The sequence below is a fragment of the Dasypus novemcinctus genome, chromosome 24, assembly GCF_030445035.2.
Source record: "Dasypus novemcinctus isolate mDasNov1 chromosome 24, mDasNov1.1.hap2, whole genome shotgun sequence".
NCBI classification, from domain to species: Eukaryota; Metazoa; Chordata; class Mammalia; order Cingulata; family Dasypodidae; genus Dasypus; species Dasypus novemcinctus.
In genome coordinates this window covers 60,770,363-60,785,655 of record NC_080696.1, presented here as the reverse complement: position 1 = coordinate 60,785,655, position 15,293 = coordinate 60,770,363, and the positions used below count along the sequence as shown (strand labels likewise).

At 56.7% G+C, this 15,293-nt stretch overlaps 1 protein-coding gene across 1 annotated transcript in view; it reads left to right on the top strand.

Moving 5' to 3' along the window:
* BMP7 (bone morphogenetic protein 7) overlaps nucleotides 1-14,363 on the top strand; it is an 89,524-nt gene extending 75,161 nt beyond the window's left edge. Inside the window, exons 4-7 of the mRNA XM_023591581.2 lie at nucleotides 4,684-4,881; nucleotides 8,970-9,046; nucleotides 10,395-10,505; nucleotides 12,281-14,363. Of these exons, the coding sequence (XP_023447349.2) occupies nucleotides 4,684-4,881; nucleotides 8,970-9,046; nucleotides 10,395-10,505; nucleotides 12,281-12,430 (536 nt within the window). The 3' untranslated portion in view covers nucleotides 12,431-14,363. The remainder of the gene's footprint in view (nucleotides 1-4,683; nucleotides 4,882-8,969; nucleotides 9,047-10,394; nucleotides 10,506-12,280) is intronic.
* Nucleotides 14,364-15,293: the final 930 nt, after the last annotated feature.

The window sequence follows — 15,293 nt, the reverse complement described above, 5'->3', positions numbered from 1 at the left end:
AGGTGGAAGTCCAGAACCCTGGTGTGGAGGGCCAGGCTTTCCCCGAAGCCTGCGGGGTTCTGGCGTGGCTCGCCGGCCCCCCATCCCCTGGTGCTCCATCGTTTCTCTCCTCCTCGCCCCAAATGCTATGTCCAGACTCTCTCTGCTTAGCAGGACTCCGCCACCCGGGGTTAGAGCCCACCCCACTTCCCATTGGTCTCAAAGATGCTTCTTAGAAATAGCCCCTTCCCAGGACTGAGGGTTAGGACCGGAGCAGGTCCTCATGGGGACGCCATGTGGCCCACGGCAGCAGATGTGGCCCCCGTTCACGTGTCTTGCTCATGCGCGCCTCTGTGTATCTGCATGGGCGGGGCGGGCTCCTGCTCTCGGAGGCCCCGTGCCTGCTGAGCGCCGTGCTGCGGTTAGCTCCAGATTCTTTTTTGTTTTTTCTCTGCCTTTATTCCTTTATTGATAATATGTCTTAGGGATAAGTGGCCCTTCTTTTAAACAATTCTTTTCCCTTTATTTTTAAAGGAGCTTTAGATTTGAAATTCTTAACAGCTTGAACGAGGGTTCCCACATTTTCATTTCACACTGAGACCTGCCAGTTCATCTAAGTGGCTTCATATAGGTTTTGTCCCTTTGTGTCTGGCTTCTCGCACCTACCGTACCATTTTAAAGATTCATCCCTGCCGTCAAGTGTGTCAGAACTCCATTCCTCTTTATGGCTAGACTTCTAAACCGTAGCCCCCAAATTCCCGCTGTTAGGCCAACGCGCTGTGTGGTCCGTGTCATAGCAGGGCAGACTACCACGGCCACGCTTTCCTTCCCCATTCCTCTGTCGCCGGGCACTGGGCTGTCTCCTCCTTCGGGCTTGTGGATAATGTGCAGGGCACACTGGTGTACAAGCACCTGTTTGAGCACCTGCTTCTTTCCTAAGAGTGGACACCAGGTGGTAGTTTTATACCACCCCCTCCCACCGCCAAGAAGGTGTGAGCTGAACCCAGTTCTCAAGTCTTTGAGTCCAAATTCTTCCAAGTGAATACGGTCACATATTGGAAAATTTAAGGAGAAAAAGACCCTGCCACTGGGAGCAAATGGTTTCCTCCCCACCTGTGGGGTGGCCGTTTCCCCCAGAGGGGGAAGCAAACTTGGTCCAAGGCATCCCTGAGCTCGTGCCCAGGCCTCAGAGGATCAGGGAAACTTTGGCCTCCATGTAGCACAGCCGGCACCGACTGTCACCCAGACAGGTGGCCGAGAGGGAGACTCGGGCATGCCGGCAGCACGAGGGCGTGCTGGTGTCACAGATCAGGGTTCAAATCCTGCATCTGGCACAGACTGGCTCGAGGCCTGGATTTCTTGGCGCCCCCTTTCTCCTCTGTGAAATGGGGCCTGGGGGGGCTGTGAGAACTGTGCCCGCTGCCGGGCACAGGAGGGCCTACTCATTTACTACACGGGGTCCCTCGTCTGCCGAGTGCCAGGCCGTGCTGGGCACACCGTAACTGCTTGCGAATAAAAGCTGTCCCTTGGCGTTTGGTGGACAGGTCTTTGCTACTCCTGTTTTCTTTCCAATTTTAAAAAATTGCGATAACTCCTGGGCACATAGAATTCACCATTTTAAAATTGTACAATTCAGTGATATTTTAATATATTCACAGTGTCATACAATCATCCCCACCATCTAATTCCAAACATTCCTACAACCCCAAAAGAACCCCTGCCCCCCTAAGGAGTCACTCACATCCCCCCACCCCAGCCACTAAGGTGCCAACTACTTCGTCTCGATGGAGTTGCCTTTTCTGGGCGTTTCATGATAGAATCACAGAATATGTGGTCTCTGGTGCTGGCTCCTTTACTCGGCCCGTTTTCAAGGTCCACCCGTGCTGTGGCAGTCTCGGCGCTCCGTTCCTTTTGGGGCGAATCGTATTCCATTGGAAGGACACGCCAGGTTTGTTCATTCGTCTGTGGGTGGACTTCTGGGCTGTTTCCACCTTGTGGCTCACGAAGAAGGCGGCGGTGGACACTCACGTGTGAGTTTTCGTGTGAGCCTGTTTTCAGTTCTCTTGTGAATTGCTGGGTTACCTGGTAACTATGTTTAATTTTTGGAGGAATTGCCAAACTCTTTTCCCTACCCCTGTTTCTTGCTGAAGGTGAGTGTCCTTCAGCATTTCGGTTGAAAACCTCAGTCTTTTCCCAAGCCTGGTGATGGATAGGGAATAATTCATTTCTACCCTCTAAGTTCCTGCTTTATGCCAGGGCCAAGAAGCTTTACAACCGTGTCCCCTAGTCTTCCAGCCCGTAAGAAAGGGACAGGAACAGTGCCAGAATGCTAACCCAGACTACACAGTCAGGGCTGTTTATTCATTTGGTAGTTGTGATGACAAGCATGAGCTTCAGGACGGGTTTGATCCAGCGGCTCGGTGATAGCGTCAGACCCCCTGTAATTTTGCGTCTCTCTACTCTTCCTTCCACAAGGTTAGCTTCATTGGAAACACGCCCCCTTGGAGTTTCAGAGCTCTGTCCATCCCTTCTCCCTCAATCCTCTCTAGGGGAGAGAAGTTTGCTTCTGGACCAAGAGTGAGAGGTGTTTTCCTCAGATCCTTCCAGGATGCCTCTCCTCCATTCATTGGCCGAATTGGGTCACGTGTCCATCTGTGAACTAGTCCCTGAGGCCGGAGGAGCCACCGCCACGGATGAGCCCTCAGGCCCCACCCCCAGGGCTGGGGTGGGGTCAGCTTAAAGGACAGCTGCCTGATTGGTTGGGGACATGGATGAGACAATAGGTGTCACCCCCATTTTACAGGTGAGGAAACTGAGGCTCTAACAACGCCCCTTGACCTCTCCTGGCCACACAAGCCGGTCAGTGGCAGAAGTGGGTTTAAACCCTCTCAGAGCCTCTTCCTCCCCTGCCTGGCCCGTTTCTGACCGGCCCTGTGGGTCTCTGGACCCACCTGCCTTGACAGCCCCAGGGGCAGCAGCCCCCTGGCGCGGAGGTGCGGCTCTTGGGCTCGGTGTTCTGGGGTGGCAGCGGTCCTCGGGCGAGGCGTTTTCATTTTGCTCTAAAAGCCTCCCAGGGGAAGAGCGCAGCTCCCAGGGGCTTGGCTTTAATGGCTGCTTTTATAGAATCGTTGGAATTATAGACGGGTGAACTCGAGGAAACCCCACTCAAGAATGCAGGAGAGCCGGACGTTAAAAGGGGTTAAGGTAGAATAACGGGGGGTGGGGAAATTTGTTCTTTTAATGTTTGTTGTTAAAAAACCAAAGCCAAGCCCCTGGTGCTGGTCTGGTCCCCGGGAGGCTGGCTTTTGCTGGATTTCCGGCCCGTCTAGGGGACTCCAGGTGAAGTTAATTCCAGATGTGGAAGGTTCCAGGGCCCTCCAGGAGCCACCACTTTCGCTGGCTTCTGACCCTCTCATCTAACTTGGGGTGCCTTATCTGTAGGGGTTACAAGCTCAGCCTCTTGCTCAGCCCGATCTGGGTTCAAATTCTGTTCTGTTGCTGACAAGCTGGGTGTCCTTGGGCAGATCATTCAGCCTCTCTGTTGCCGTTGGTAAAATAGGCCGCCTTGGGTCTGCCTGTGGCTGTGTTCTTTGGAATCCTCGTCAGCTCCATGTATTACGTTAAATAACCCCTTACCAACGACCCCATCGTCACCAGGCCCCACCGCCCCTTCTCAGTCTCTGTGGCACGTGTGACAGTCTCATGCGTTTTACGTCTCAGCCTTCAGCATATCCGGTCTGTTTTCTTTTCCAGATGCATCTAGAATCTGCCATTTTCCTGTTCTGGGTCTTGTACTCTAGTCATGTAAGATGGGCTCGTTGGGGAAAATTGGGTGCAGGGTCCATGGGACTTCCCTGAACATTTTTTTTTTTTTTGGCAACTTCCTGTCACCCTATAATTATTTCGGGAAAAAAAGTTTAAAAAAATTCCAAAGGTGTACTTGAAAATCTATCAAAAAACAAAAAACTAATATAAAATTATCCAGGACCTGACCCTTTCTTGCCCCCTGCCCGGCCTGGCCACTGTTGCCTCCCACCTGGGCTGCTCCGCCACCTCCGCCCCAGGGCCCCCTGCTCCGTCCTCGCCCGTCTGCAGCCAGAAGGGGTCTTTTACACACAGCTCGAATCGCCCACCGCTCAGCTCAGAGCGCCCTGAGGTTCCTGGCTCAGGCAGAGTAAAGGCAAAGTGCTGCCACCCAAGGTACCCCGCGAGCCGCACCTCCCCCCCTCCCTGTGCCCCTCTTGCTCCTGCCCTCCAACCAGCCGCCACCCTCGCCGCCTGCCTGTGCGGTCCCTCTGCCTGGAAGCCTTTCCCCAGGTCCCTACCCGCCCGCGCTCTCCCTCGGACCCGAGTTGGCTCAAACGGCCCCGTGCAGTGGCGGCCGGGGCAGGCGGCGGGGCTGCCTGCCACCGTGCCACCTACCCTGGCACAGCGCAGGATTGCGCGCCCCGGCCCTCCTGAAATGGGGGGGGGGGGCGCGGGACCTGCTCTGGCCCACGAGGGTCTCACTCCCCTGACCCCCAGCCCGGCCCCCTGCCTCCCGGCTCCCCTTCGCCACCGCCCCCCCGGGCCCCCTGCCCGCGTCTGCCGCCCGGAAGGCGGGCGCTGTCCTGCCCGCCGCCGAGCTCTGCGCTCCGGGGCGGCCTGGCACGAGCCCCCGCGGGCGCCGCTCTGCTAACCCCTCTCCTGCGCTTCCCCCCCCAGGGCGCAGCATCAACCCCAAGCTGGCGGGCCTCGTGGGGCGGCTGGGGCCGCAGAACAAGCAGCCCTTCATGGTGGCGTTCTTCAAGGCCACCGAGGTGCACCTGCGCAGCGTCCGGTCCGCGGGGGTCAAGCAGCGCAGCCAGAACCGCTCCAAGACGCCCAGGAGCCAGGAGGCGCTGAGGATGGCCAACGTGGCAGGTGCGCGGGGCGCGGGGGGCGCAGGCCCCACCTGGGGAGCGACGCCCGGTGCGTCCACGGGTTCCACGGGGGGGGGGGGGGGCTGCTTCCTGCTGGGCGCGCCCTCTTCTCCCTGCAGATGTCGCGGGCGCGTCGAGAAACCGAGCGGCCCAACATTCGCGTAACGAGAGGCCGGTGGACTTCAGGGGGCTGTGCGGCTCCAGGATTTTCTGCGGGGTTTTTGCACATATTCTTTTCTGGATCTCTTCTCTCGGGCTTCTCGGAGGGATCTGTGATTCTCCGCCAAATTAAAAACCCACTGAACCACGTAATTCGTTTTTGGGCGCCCCCTCCCTGCTGGGCCCTCGGGAGGGGGGGTTTATGGCGGCCAGACTAGACGCGGTCTGTCCTCATGGCGCTGCTTCGGGAAGGACAGGAGGTGGCCGCCTGCTGCGCAATACCTGTGGCAGTTGCTATGCAAGAACGGGGTGGTGAGAGGGGCCTGGCCCTCCACTGCGGGAGGAGTGGGTGGGGGGCCCTAAGTGGCCTAGAGCCATGAGCAGGGGGAAAGGGTCCTTCCGGGAGCCGCGTTTTGAGTTTGAACTTCCGCCAAAGCGAATTCAGAGGTTTTTGCAGAGTTTCCAGCCGAGGGCTGGGGTGGAGGTGACGCAAGGCTCCCGGGCTGCTCTGCCCAGGGCGGAATGGTGGGCAGCAGGTGGGCCCCGGCCGGAGGGCCTTGTCCATGAGCCAGGCGGGGGTGCTGGCAAATTCCACCCCAGCAGAGACTCCTGGGTCTTGGGGCTGCGTCACGTGTACCCCAGCAGTGAGAGTGAGGGGACCCGGGCCTCAAGTCTTAGAATTCAGCACAGCTCCTCCGTCCCCGTTAAATGACTCTCAGGAGGAGGCACCCCCCCCCCCATCTGAGGCCCTGACACCTGCTCCTGCTGGCGCTCTGCTCCCTGGCCCTGGTCTGGCCCCTCTGGACCGTGGCCGGAGGTTTTATGAAAGTCCCGAGGCCCAGGCCCCGCTTCAGCCTTGGGAACCAGGATCTCCGACTGTGTGTGTCCTTGTGGTTGTCACTATGTGTGAGTGTGTGTCAGTGTGTGTTGTGTGTCATGAGCATGTATCACTGTCATTGTGTGTCGTGTGTGAATGTGTGTCAGTGTATCATGTCTGTGCTGTGTCTGTATGTCGTGCATGTTATTGTGTCAGTGTGTCAAGCGTGTGTTGTGTGTGCCGTGTGTATATCATTGTGTGTCAGTGTGTGTCATTGCATGCCATGTATGTATCATTGTGTGTGTTGTGTAGTGTGTGTGCTGTGCCACGTTGTCTGTGTGAGTGTGTGCACATGCCTTTGATAAGCGTTCTTGCGGCGCATGAGGGGCGTGGCCTCCCGCTGCAGGGCCACACACATTGCGTCCCCTTTCGTGTGGCCGCCCGCTGTGCCTGGGGGGACACATGCCCCGGCGTGCTGCCTGCCCAGAGCTCGCCTTCCTGCCACCTGCCTGCCCCCAGGGCCTGCAACTGCGTCTCAGATGCTGTGGTTTTGCCTTGAGAAACTGGGTCCCTCGCCCCCTGCCACTTCCTTCTCCCCACCCACGTTTGGCCCCGACTCCCCGGTCATTAGCCATCCTCACCAGATGGCTGTGGGGGTGGGGGCCGAGGCTGCGCACAGGTTGTGACTTGTTCGCTGCTCAGGCGGAGGTTTGTGGAGGTGGATGGAACAGCAGAGCTGGCGCCGGGCTCGTCTCCTGCTCTCCTGCTCTCCTGCCTTCTGCTGCTTGGGGCGGGGCGGGCAGTGCGGGAGGGCAGGGGAGTGGGGAGTTGTCTTCGTGCATCTCTCTCGTGTGCCCTGGGCTCTAAGCGTGGCATCTTCCTTTCCTCACCTTCCTGCTATTAAGAAGAGGTCGTGGTGGAACACCTGAGTTCTAGCACTTTCTGTCAGGGCAGCCAAGATTCAAAAGACCCAGAGGTGCTGCAGTGCAGATATCTGGGGGTCCCTGCCAGCAGGGCCAACAGCCAGCTGAATGAACGGCCCTTGGCCTTGGTCCCTGGGGCCTTAGGTTTCAAAATTAAGCCCCATTTCAATGCTGTGCTTTAAGAGGGGATTGGGAAAAGTGACACTCAGGCCGCCGCTTTCCCCTTCTCTGCTCCTGGCAGACATTGCCAATCAGTCGTGACAAGACAGACATTGCTAATCAGTTGTGGCCCTTCCTTCTCACGTGGTTCCAGGCTCCTTTGTGAAGGATCACTCGTGTTGGCCCTCCTTGGTCCAAGCTACCGTGCTCAGACTTCTGTCCTGTTGGGACTGCTTCACGCCACCCCACTGGGCTGAAGGGGCCCCCCTCCTCCCTCCCTCCCACCTTCTGCCCCGCTCCCCAAGAGGGAGCTTGTGGAGCAGGCGTTCCTCCTGGCGGCAGAGTTCTCAGTCCCGTCTCGGATAATTTCTGTGACCTTGATCTTCACGTGTAATGCCAACTTGGCCTCCAGAGGACCCTGCTTCCCCTGCAGCCCACTCCCCTGGAGCTGACCCTCTGCTCCCGGGCCCAGAGGTGGGGGAGGGGGGCCTTATGCCTCCAGCACAGTGCCCCCCGCACCTGCCGAGCCCCACCCCACCCCCAGCCCTGGCGCTGGGTCCCACAGACTGACCTTTCCACCCCTTGACCCTGTCATCTGCTGACCCAGAGTCCTGCCTCCTTGTTCCTCGGAGTCTCCAGGTCCTCGCCCTCCTTGCCTGCACGCCCTTCCTGTCCTCCTCTCCTATTTATTTTTCTACATCACAGGATGTAACTCATATTTTCTTGTTTATCCATGTGTCATCCGTCTCTCCCCTGGAACGTCAGCCTCACAGTGGCAGTAACTTTGTTTTGTTCACGGCTGTGTCTTTAATGCCTGAAACAGTGCCTCAGCTTGGTAGGTGCTTCATACAAATTGGTCTGAGTGACTGACTGAATGAATGAATGAGGTCCAGTGGCACAGGCACACAAGGTGGCGAGGGAAGGACCTCCAAAGTCAAGTTCCCTGGCCCTCCATGTAGAAAGGTGGCCTGTCCCCTCCCAGTCCTCACTGAGAGAATTCCCGACTATTTTTGAGTGTCTGCTGGGTGCCAACTTCCTTGTATAAACAGAATGCCCAATTTTGTTTTAATCAATTAAGTGCCATTTTCTCGTTGGTTTGGTTCATCTCGTGTATCTTTGAAAATTGCTTTTCTGAGCTCTAGATAAATGAAAATGTATAGAAAGTGGGACTCTTCAACAAAGCTCATGAGAATAAAAGGACCGTCTAGATTGAACCACTGGGCGATGAATTCTTCTTTACCCCAGACCCAGGAGCTCACCACGAACCCATCGGAAACGTTTTCTGATGACTGCTACACCCTCCGCTTTTCTGTCCTCTTCCCCCTGCCCTCCCTTCTCCTCAACACCATTCTGCTCTTTCCTTCTCTTACCCACCCACGCCGTGTGTTTGTGCGTGTGTGAGCATGTGCACAAGAATGTGTACGAGAGAGAGGTTGAGAGCTCCACACTGTTTACAAGTGCATGCTCCTTCACCCGAATGCCTACAAACCTTAATACTTCTGGAAAAACCCAGCACATAGTTTTCCTTCCTCAGAGAAACCTCGGTATGTGTTTTCCTGGAAGGTCATTTGGATTTGACAATCTGCCCTCTGGTTTCTTCTGGGAGAGAGTGATGGGGGCTCTGGCCTCAGCCCTGCCTGCCTGGTGCCCCCTTGCCCAGCCAGCTGGGTATGAAGCAGATGCCTCTCAAAGGCGGGGTAGTGGGCTGCAGATGGGGGACTGACTCCCTTATGGCCAGGGGCCAGCATTTAGCAAACATGTGTAGAAAGGAGACCGGGGTCCCCAGAAGGATCCGAAGCCTGCTCTGAGCTAAGACCGCATGGTGGGTGGGGGTGGGCATGCCCTTTCCCAGGGCTGTTTGCTGGGGGTGGGAATGAGTCGTAAGGCTGCAGGCCCCCCACTGGGCTTACCCTGCAGCTCTCTGAGTTTGCTGCTCACACCAGGGCCTTGGACTGGCAGAGCTTTAATTTGTGTGCACCTGTTTCTTTGCCCTCTGCCCTGTCCTGCGTCTTCGCTGCCTCGTCAACACAGAAAACAGCAGCAGCGACCAGAGGCAGGCGTGTAAGAAGCACGAGCTGTACGTCAGTTTCCGTGACCTGGGCTGGCAGGTAAGGGGGCGGGAGGCTTCTGGGAGGGAGGCTCTCCCCACCTCCTCTAAAGTGACTGACCCTCCGCCCCTGCAAGAAGCAGGTGCTTCAAATGTCCAGCAAGCTGTTTCTCACCTGTCAGTGAAGACTCCAGGTTCCAGTGGCCTGGGTTAGGTGAAGGAGACAGGGAGGTTGGTGAAATCCAAGAGCAGAAAAGTGGTTGAGACACGAACTAGAACCAAGAACCCAAACATTGGACTCTGAGCTCCTTCTCCCCGTGACCTGCCCCTTCGCTCACCTGGGCGGCAGGAGCCGTGGCTGAGCCTGGGTGTTAGAATCGCCAGCTGTCTGCAGAGCTGACTCTCTGCCCCTCCCGCCACTGCCCTATCTGTGTCCTTCTATATTCCCAGGGAAGGAGCTGATTGGCCGAGCTTGGGTCAGGGGCTTGTACCTGAACCAACCAGCTGTTGAGAGGGGTGGGATCACCTGCCAGGAGCATCTGGAACCATCTGGATGGAGTGGGGCAAAGGGCAGGGGAGAAAACCTGGAAAAGACGTGAGGGTCAGATGGCCTAATAAGCATCTCCTAGGAGTTTTGATACAACACGTCCTCGGCAACTATTTATTGGGCACCTGCTGCGTTCTGGGTCCTCCTTCTAGGCCCTGGAGTTAGCGTGGTGAACGCTGCCTCCTGGAGCACAAATCCCCCGGGATGGACATTGCCAGGAGATCCCAGGGCAGATGGCTCTGTCGTCCTGCCCAAAGGGAGATTGTCACTTGGTGGGAGAGTCCAGACTCTGGTGGTGTGACGCCCACTATAATCTCAGCCGGTGTGGAGCCCCCTGGGGTGCTGAGTGGGGAGCCAGGCAGCACTCCCGTGCTGGTGCTAGGACAGAATTCCAAACTCTAGGGGCCTCTATGGGTGCATGTATTCTAGAAAATACCTCTATAGTAACCAGGTCCAGAAGGCAAGGATGGCCCCACGTCTCCTTCCCCAGCAGCGTCGCCGTCCCGGGGCGGAGCTAAGGCCCCTGCACACCCCTCGTTGAACTCCCACCCTGGGCCAGGAGGTGGATGAGGCATAGGTGGGTTTCTTAGGAAGGAGGGGTGCACCCCTTAGGGCTGACGCTGGCTGCCAGGCCTGTTCCCGGGCCTGGGAAAGCCAGAGCCCTCCAGCCGCCCCGCCCTGCGCCTCCGCTGGCGAAGCTGCGGGGGGTCCCTGCGGGCTCAGCCTGGCCGCAGGGCCCGCCGGGCTCCCCTCTTTGGCCGCCCATTCCTCCTGCCCCCGGGGGACTGCCCGCCGCTCTGGAGGGCGCGGGCCAGCCCTGGGTCGCCCGGGCCTGCAGCCAGGCTCTCGCTCTCTCCCCCAGGACTGGATCATCGCCCCCGAGGGCTACGCCGCGTACTACTGCGAGGGGGAGTGCGCCTTCCCGCTCAACTCCTACATGAACGCCACCAACCACGCCATCGTGCAGACGCTGGTAGGTGCGGCCTCGGGCGCCAGCCGGGGTGCGGCGTGGGGTGGGGGGGGCGACCCCCGGCGGCCTCTTGCTGCTGCCGAGCTGGGCCCAGGGCAGGTGTCTCTCCAGGGCCACGCCGTGGCTTCCGTGGGCCTCTTTTTCCATTAAAAAAAAATATATATATATATATATATATATATGTATATGCATATACCAAGAGAACTCTTGGTTCTCTTATTTATTTATGACTTTTATTTATGTTTGTATATACCAAGAGTTCTCTTTTACGACTGCATTGGTATAAAGACAAATAGAGTCTGTGACCCTGACATTGATTTCTTTTTTGTTCTGGTTTAAAAAGAACTTAAAACATGCTCGGGGGCTCTGTAAAGTCCCCCGCGCCCGGGTGCCATGCCCACCGTGCCTCGCGGAGAATGGGCGCTGGCCCTGTCGGAGGTGTCTTTCCTTGTCATCGGAAGGTGGCTGCACGTGGACAGCAGACGTGTCCCTTGTCTTGCCCCCTGCCGCCAGCTGGAGAGCAAGGCCCTGCCCTGCCTGGCTGTGGCCGTCGTGTTTGTTGACCGCCTGCTGCGTGTCGACCCGGGTGCGGGGTCCGGCATAGACGGGGCTGGGGTTCTAGAGGAGGAAACAGTCCTGCAAACAGAGGAGGCAGGCCAGGGGGCGGGGCGCTAGGAGGACAGGGAAGCAGGAAACTAGAGGGCGGGCTGGGCGGGGACCGTGGGGGCGCTTGGAACGTCCATGGGGCGTGGGGGGGAGTCGGTGTGATCACAGGCTGGAGCTCCGAGCCCAGGGCCTGGCACGGGGTCGCTGAACTGCTGCTCTTCCGATGACGACGGTGGCGACAAGCGCCGGGGACTTGGTTCTTTAAGAATCGGGGGTTTGAGGACCTTAGTTATCCAGCTGCCTGCCGGGAACATTATCCGGGCCCTTCCGTACCCGGCCTGTCCTGATCATTCCCCCTGACTTGGTTGCTTCTGGAGACAGAGAGCTCACTACCTAGACCATCCTACCGCCCGGTGGTTCTGTGTGCTCCTCCTGTTGGGAAATCCGCCTCCCCCTCCCCTCGGCCCTGCGCCTGCGCTGAGTCCTGAAGAACGAGCTCCTCTCTTCCTTCCCTTGGGCCCAGGGGGCCCTTCAAGGGTCTCCAAGGCTCTTGCTTCCCCCTGGTTGTTTTGTTTATTTTCCCTGTGAGTGTGGCCCCCACGGGAGCTCAGACCCCTAGCCGGACGCCCAGGTCCTACGAGAGTTGAGAGTCCCCAGGATGGAAGGAGAGCGGGCTGCCCAGCCTGCTCCCGGCCTGCAGGTGTGCGACCGTGGCCCAGGAAGGCCCAGTCCCGCCTCCCACACACCAGCCATCCTGGCCTGACTCAGTGGGCGGGGTGGTATGTAAATGAGTGGGCGTGGCTACACCCCAGCACACCTTTATTCTCCAGAACCCCCAGGCGACATTGGGCGGTGTCTGGGGACATTTTTGGCTGTCCTTCTGGAGGGACTTTGCCGCCAGCATCTAGTGGGGGGGCCAGGGAAGCTGCTGACCACCCCGCAATGCCCAGGGCAGCCCCTCGGCTGAGCCGTCGCCAGGACTGCACTCGGTAAACGGGACCTGGGTTTCCTGGGCTCTGAGAGAGGGACGCTCCCAGAACCGGCCAGGCCAGCACGCAGGAGGCGCCCGCAGCAGGGAGCCTCGGTCAGTGGCACTGGTGGTCCCTGTGGACTCCAGGGGACAGGGGAAGGCAACTCGCCAGCCCTCACCGCCACCGTTCGGTGTGTTCCAGGTCCACTTCATCAACCCGGAGACCGTGCCCAAGCCCTGCTGCGCGCCCACCCAGCTCAACGCCATCTCCGTCCTCTACTTTGACGACAGCTCCAACGTCATCCTGAAGAAGTACCGAAACATGGTTGTCCGGGCCTGCGGCTGCCACTAGCTGCTCCGGGAAGGCACGACCTTTGGGGCCACGTTTTTCTGGCTCCTTGGTCTCTCACTGTCCAAGATCTCCTTCTGCCCAAGGTCTCCCACCGTCCAAACCCTCTGCTGCCTAAGGTCTCCCACTCTCCAAGCCTCCCGCCGCCCGAGGTCTCCCACCACCACCCAGCCTTGGCAAGGAGCCGTCAGACCAGCCACCCTCCCTTTCCTGTCCCCAGCCATAATGGTGTAGGAGTATTAAGGAATTCAAGATGCAAATAGCTTTTGATCCTTTTTGTCATGGGCATCCTATGGACAAGATCCTATAAGCCGCTGCGGGCAAAACCTAGCAGGAAAAAAAAGTTATATATATATATATGTATAAAGAAAAAAACTGCCTGGCTGCAGCCCCTGGCTGTGAAGGCTCAGCCGTGCACTGACTCATTTCCAGAGGTAATTATAAATGCCCTGCAGCCACGCCACCCAGCAGAAGGAGCAAGGGGCACCGCCAGGGGTGGGCACGCTTGTGTGTGTGCTTAGGAAACACTGATGTGGAAGTTCCTGTAATAAATGTCACAATAAAACAAATGAATGCAAATGGTTAGGATGTTACAGATATATTTTCCTAAACAATTTATCCCCATTTCTTGGTTTACTCTTAATTCCGTAAACACAGGCGGAGGCTGGAGGTCGGGGGAGGGCCTCGGCTCCCTTCCGGTTTCATGCTCAGGCCCAGTGTTGACCGACACATGCCCCAAATCCGAGATTTGTTGGGGAGGGGGATGGGGAGCTCCAGCTGGGAGAAGGGGGTGCGTTGACGCCAAAGGTGTGTGGAGGTAGCAGAAATTAAAATAAGCCCATGCAACAAGAGGCCAGCAGACGTTTGAGAGTGGCCTTTCCAGCAGTCTCCCTTCGTGAGTCGAGCCCGTGGAGTGGTCGAGTGGAGGGGATAACAGATAGGGCTGCATGTGCGTCTTGATGCTGACCCCTGGCGAACGCTGGCCCTGTTTTAAGAATTACTGATGCTCTCAAGAGGCCCAGGGTGGGGTGCTGTCCTTTCCATCCCCCAGAGGGGACCCCTCACCGACAGCAGTGCTGCCGCTTTCCCCTGGCAGACCCCTGGCAGAGGGCTCTGCAGATGAATCAGGGGGGAGAGACGGCATGGTGGGAGGTTGCCAGGCGCAGGGTGTGCTGGATGCGAATCCCGAATGGAAGGCTCTAGAAGCAGTTTGGAGGGTGACGTTCTAATGAAGTGTCCTGGCTTGCAAGTGCTGTTTCCGACGCAGCTCTGGGCATGAACCTCCTTTGCCTTAGCCAGGGGGGTTCCACAGATGGCGGGCACCCTGCCTCCACCTGCAGACTGGAGGTCTTGGACTCTCAACCCCTGGCTTGCTGGGAGGACGTGGGCCTTCTGTGTACCTTTCCTGTATCTATGGCCACATGGAATCCAGACGAGTGGAAAACTGTCTCCCCGTCTTATGTTGGTTCCTGGAAGCTCCGAGACCCCGTTTTTATATTCTTTTATTTTTTCTTCTTCAGTAGCTTAGGCTGCAGCTTCTACTCCGCCTCGTCAGTGGGAAGAATGGCTTTTTTATTGTTGTCGTGTTTTGCTTTTGTGTTTTTGGCAGCTCTGAGGCTTTTTTTGTTTGACTCCACTTGGTGCAAGTTTTCTCACACTGACCAGCCACTGGCTAGCATCATTTGTTCGCTTAAACGTGTAAATGGTTGTTACAAAACAAACAAATATATATTTATTTCCACCTGAAGCTCTTAAATCCTCCCTTCATGCCTTGTTCCGGATGATGAGCTTGCTTTCCTTCAACCTGTTTATTTTTTAATTTAAGACTATTTATTAATGACAAGGTCAGTGTACCCATGGCTGTTGCTCAGAGCAGTCATGTGTGAACATTTTGTATACATAGACAAAATAAAAAGGATTTGGACCTTGCAATAAAGGAGACTCTTTGGTTCTTGGGCTATGTATGTTTGTGTGTGCTGTGTTCTTGTGTGTGTTTTTTTGTTTCTGCTTTGGTTTTTTTCCCCTTTCGACTCCTGGAGATTGGAATTCTCTCGGACTGCTGAGAACTCTCTGTCTTGACCTCCACCGCTAACCTGTTTATCATTTCAGTGATTGGAGAGAAACAGGCGCTTGTCAATATTTGGTGCAGCTGTGTGGGGCTTCAGGCAGGAGAGACGAACCGAAAAACAAATGTGAATTTGGTAGGCTCGACTCAGAGGTCCTTGACTGAGGCCCAGTGCAGCTGTCAGCAGCTGTTTCAGAGAGGCAGGGGGTAAATTAGCTGTGTTTACTGCAAACATAGTTGAAAGATTTAGTCATCCCAATAAAACAGAGGCACAAAAAAGGAAGAAAAGGGGGTGGGAGGTATACACTCAAAACTTTGAATTAGCCCCAGCCCCAGAGCTGACATTGTCTAGTGCTGATTATCTGGGTCCTCTGAGGGCTGCGCTGGCTTGTCCTGAGCCATGGGCGGCCCATGGCAGCAGCTGGGAGAGCAGACAAGGGGACTTCTGCCTGCCTGGCAAACTCCTATGAGCAGCGCGGAACGGCATCTTGGGTCCTGTTTGCTTTGAAGTGTGCATCACTTCAAAGTCACCTGGCGAATGTTGTTTAAATCCCCCTGATCTCTGGGCAAGCTGCTCTTCTTCTTGAACCAAGCGGCTGCTCTTAACAAATTCCAGCCCCTGTGATTTCCAAATCCTCCTGCCGTTGTCCTGGCTTGCCAGTTAGCTCTTGTTTTATTTTCTAGGCCAAAGACCAGAGCTGCAAACTGGAGGGCCAGATGTGCCTGCCTGCACTGTCTTGTTCACCGTATGTGGTGTTTACACATTTTCCAAAAAAAAACGAATTTGCTGCCAACAGATTT